At 37.5% G+C, this 4,299-nt stretch overlaps 1 protein-coding gene across 1 annotated transcript; it reads right to left on the reverse strand.

The window, feature by feature from the left end:
* Positions 1-1,132: 1,132 nt before the first annotated feature.
* Positions 1,133-2,581, reverse strand: BESB_015580 (cytochrome b; the record flags this gene model as incomplete). Its single annotated transcript, XM_029360273.1, has 2 exons — positions 1,133-1,881; positions 2,530-2,581. 2 exons carry the CDS (start codon positions 2,579-2,581, stop codon positions 1,133-1,135), a joined length of 801 nt encoding a protein of 266 aa, XP_029214779.1.
* Between the last annotated feature and the right edge of the window lie 1,718 nt (positions 2,582-4,299).

Raw genomic sequence — 4,299 nt, forward strand, 5'->3', positions numbered from 1 at the left:
AACTGAAGCTAGACTCCATGTTACACTTACTAAAATGGGATTCCTAGGTTGATATAAACTACCTTTTTCTGGGGAGTATATACTACGAGTTGGACTACTGGTTTAGATCTTGAAGGTCTTTGTTTACCGGATCCAAGTTCTCTTGTGCTTTTCATGACCATCATGTTAAGTGCATTAAGTATAGTGGTATCCAGCGTAATATTGAAAAACCAACATTTGTATACAAGCTGTACGAATATCATGACATTCACTTTGGTAGTCGCCTTCTTAATGTTAGTCTGTACGGAATACACGGATCGGATTCTTGTTGGCCTGGCACCTGTTTAGTAACTGGATGAACGCTTTTTACGCCTGGTATGCATGGATAATACTCGACTCTTCTATAGTTTAACCGCTACTGCTGGGACTGTATATTATGTACTTACGGTAGTACTATCAAGCCTCTTCTTCCAAATAGATTTCATGGAAAACCTAAAATTCGCATGTTTGATTGACATTTAGCCGCTAATATACAATCATCCAAGATATATTTATCTATCGCAGGTTCGGTCTAATGTCCCGTTATACTATATAGATCACATGGCTTCTGGTACTTTGAGATCATGCTAACGGCGAGAAGGGAAGTGTGTTTCAAAGAAAAGGGATGTTTAGCCGGGAAGTTAGCGTCTAAAATATATAAACCGATAGTCTCAACTTAGATGCACAGATGGACATAATTAATCCTTGTACGGTTTGTACCTACTTGACTCCTCAGTTTAAGCAGAACTGTAGTTTCTCGGGACTAAAGTCAGCATAATCAATAAAAGGTTTGTTCAGCCACTGGTTCACCATCAACTACCTTGTTTCGACTTCGTACCGACTGTGTTATTGTAGCACATATCAATCCCTTAAATAGGGATATTATTCCCAAACAACCGGATCGTGTTGGCTAGGTGAACTAATCACGTTTCATAAATACAATCAGTGAAAGCTCTTTTGATTTCCATGAACGGAGTTACATATTAGATTCTCTTCGCTCCCATGGTATTTAGTAAGTTAACATTGAAACGTATCCAGTGTAAAGTTTGAACGTAATCCAGCTTTACCTTCTATGTTGTATGTTAACCAAATAAGTTTCATCGTTGTTGATATTTCATTGACATGTTGATAACATAAATACTAACAAACCACCGGTTTTGGATGGGATTACTTTTAACACCGCATAATATGCTAAAAAGTACCATTCAGGTACGATATGAAGCGGAGTTACAAACCGGTTCACTGGTATGGAGTTATCTGGGTGCGATAATTCAATCAAACCAAAAGCCGTTTGTAAGAAAATTAAACCAATTAGATAGGATAGACATTTAGCATCGGTCATTAACATATGAGGATAGAAGGCTACTTTAAGTGCGGAATCAATACCTGCAGGGTTACTAGAACCATTTAAATGTAAATAGAAGATGTGTAATACAATTAGAATGCAACCTACAAAAGGTAATATAAAGTGCAATACAAAGAATCGTTTTAATGTTACATCAGATACATAGTATCCACCGAGTAACCAAGGTACTAAATATGGTATTGGAGAAAGGAGATTAGTAATGACTGTAGCACCCCAGAAACTCATCTGTCCCCATGGTAGTACATAACCGAGGAAAGCAGTGGCTATAGTAAGTAGATATAAAACTAAACCAGACATCCAAGCAGTAGTTAAATAACTATAGCTGGAGTTATACATACCTCGAGACATGTGTATTAAGATACACAAGAAGACGAAAGAAGCAGTTGTTGCATGCAACATCCTAAATTCCCATCCTGCTGCTACCTCTCTAACTAGATGTTGAACACTAGCAAATGCACAAGATGCTTCAGAAGTATATCGGAACGCTAAAGTGATACCTGTAATTATTTGGAGTACAAAGGTAATTGCAACTAAGAAACCAAAGTTATAAGATGAATTTAGATTGAGAGCACACCGATAAAAGACGAGGTGTGCCCGGAATAGACTCATGGAAATTTGGTGTGTTCTCGAAACCATGCTAGCACAATAGAACTTCGTTAAATAACTACATATTAAAATGAGCGCATGTAAACTAGTCTTAAACACACCGCTCGTCACGTAACAAATCTCAAATCGTACTGTAGATTTTATATATGTACCGTAACTATAACCATGGTGACATCCAATGTTCAATCTTACCATACATAGTACTTTTATGATCCCAGGCTGGTTTAATAAGTCAAAGTTTAGCCGGGAAGTTAGCGTCTAAAATATATAACCGATAGTCTCAACTTAGATGCACAGATGGACATAATTAATGCTTGTACGGTTTTGTACCTACTTGACTCCTCAGTTTAAGTTAAGGAGTCCTTTGTTTACAGCTTGTACCGTTACTTTCAGGAGCATACCGTTAAATTCGATGATCTTATGTGTTCACTCAAATCGAATAAACAAAGACATTATAGTTCCTAGAATACTGAAGATGACTCCGGTTATGAGATACAGACAACCAAGTTCTTTATGATTGCAGTACACCACCACCCCACTGGACTGCTTAAGACAGCTAAAAGTGTTGGATTTCAATATCACGGTAATCATGTTTGCTTGGAAGCTGAAGACGGAATCGTTATTAAGCGCCAGGTAGTCCTGACACTGAATCCATGAGCGTGAACATTGGTATGTCACCATGGTTATAGTTACGGTACATATAATAAAATCTACAGTACGATTTGAGATTTGTTACGTGACGAGCGGTTGTGTTTAAGACTAGTTTTACATGCGCTCATTTTAATATGTAGTTATTTAACGAAGTTCTATTGTGCTAGCATGGTTTCGAGAACACACCAAATTTCCATGAGTCTATTCCGGGCACACCTCGTCTTTTTATCGGTGTGCTTCTCAATCTAAATTCATCTTATAACTTTGGGTTTCTTAGTTGCAATTACCTTTGTACTCCAAATAATTACAGGTATCACTTTAGCGTTTCCGATATACTTCTGAAGCATCTTGTGCATTTGCTAGTGTTCAACATCTAGTTAGAGAGGTAGCAGCAGGATGGGAATTTAGGATGTTGCATGCAACAACTGCTTCTTTCGTCTTCTTGTGTATCTTAATACACATGTCTCGAGGTATGTATAACTCCAGCTATAGTTATTTAACTACTGCTTGGATGTCTGGTTTAGTTTTATATCTACTTACTATAGCCACTGCTTTCCTCGGTTATGTACTACCATGGGGACAGATGAGTTTCTGGGGTGCTACAGTCATTACTAATCTCCTTTCTCCAATACCATATTTAGTACCTTGGTTACTCGGTGGATACTATGTATCTGATGTAACATTAAAACGATTCTTTGTATTGCACTTTATATTACCTTTTGTAGGTTGCATTCTAATTGTATTACACATCTTCTATTTACATTTAAATGGTTCTAGTAACCCTGCAGGTATTGATTCCGCACTTAAAGTAGCCTTCTATCCTCATATGTTAATGACCGATGCTAAATGTCTATCCTATCTAATTGGTTTAATTTTCTTACAAACGGCTTTTGGTTTGATTGAATTATCGCACCCAGATAACTCCATACCAGTGAACCGGTTTTGTAACTCCGCTTCATATCGTACCTGAATGGTACTTTTTTAGCATATTATGCGGTGTTAAAAGTAATTCCCATCCAAAACCGGTGGTTTTTGTTAGTATTTATGTTTATCAACATGTCAATGAAATATCAACAACGATGAAACTTATTTGGTTAACATAACAACATAGAAGGTAAAGCTGGATTACGTTCAAACTTTACACTGCGATACGTTTCAATGTTAAACTTACTAAATACCATTGGGAGCGAAGAGAATCTAATATGTAACTCCGTTCATGGAAATCAAAAGAGCTTTCACGCTATCTCTAGTGCCTGTCGAGTCGCTCAAGGGAAAGATTTGATCCTGTATATGATTTAAGGGATGTAAAGGTGCTTCAGGGTCTAACCGTCGGGCCATCTGGATCCTCATATTCAAAGATAATTCTATTTAAGAAAGTTTTAGATAAACGACATGTGAAGAGTCGGACCAACTTTCACGCACGACGATAATTACCCGACAAGGATTTACCTACCTTTGGACCGTCATAATACAGCCGCCGTTTACATTTTACTGCACCGGGCAGGGATTATATACTATACCTCTACAGTGGTATTAGCAGTATCTAGTGTTGATTGTACAACAGACGCCTCTCCTTGTTCCACTACCTAACCATAATCTATTGTTCCAGATATTTAAGGAATGTACGCTTCATATAACTACACAACGTTATGCCAAGA

Source organism: Besnoitia besnoiti, assembly GCF_002563875.1.
Source record: "Besnoitia besnoiti strain Bb-Ger1 chromosome Unknown contig00101, whole genome shotgun sequence".
NCBI lineage: Eukaryota > Apicomplexa > Conoidasida > Eucoccidiorida > Sarcocystidae > Besnoitia > Besnoitia besnoiti.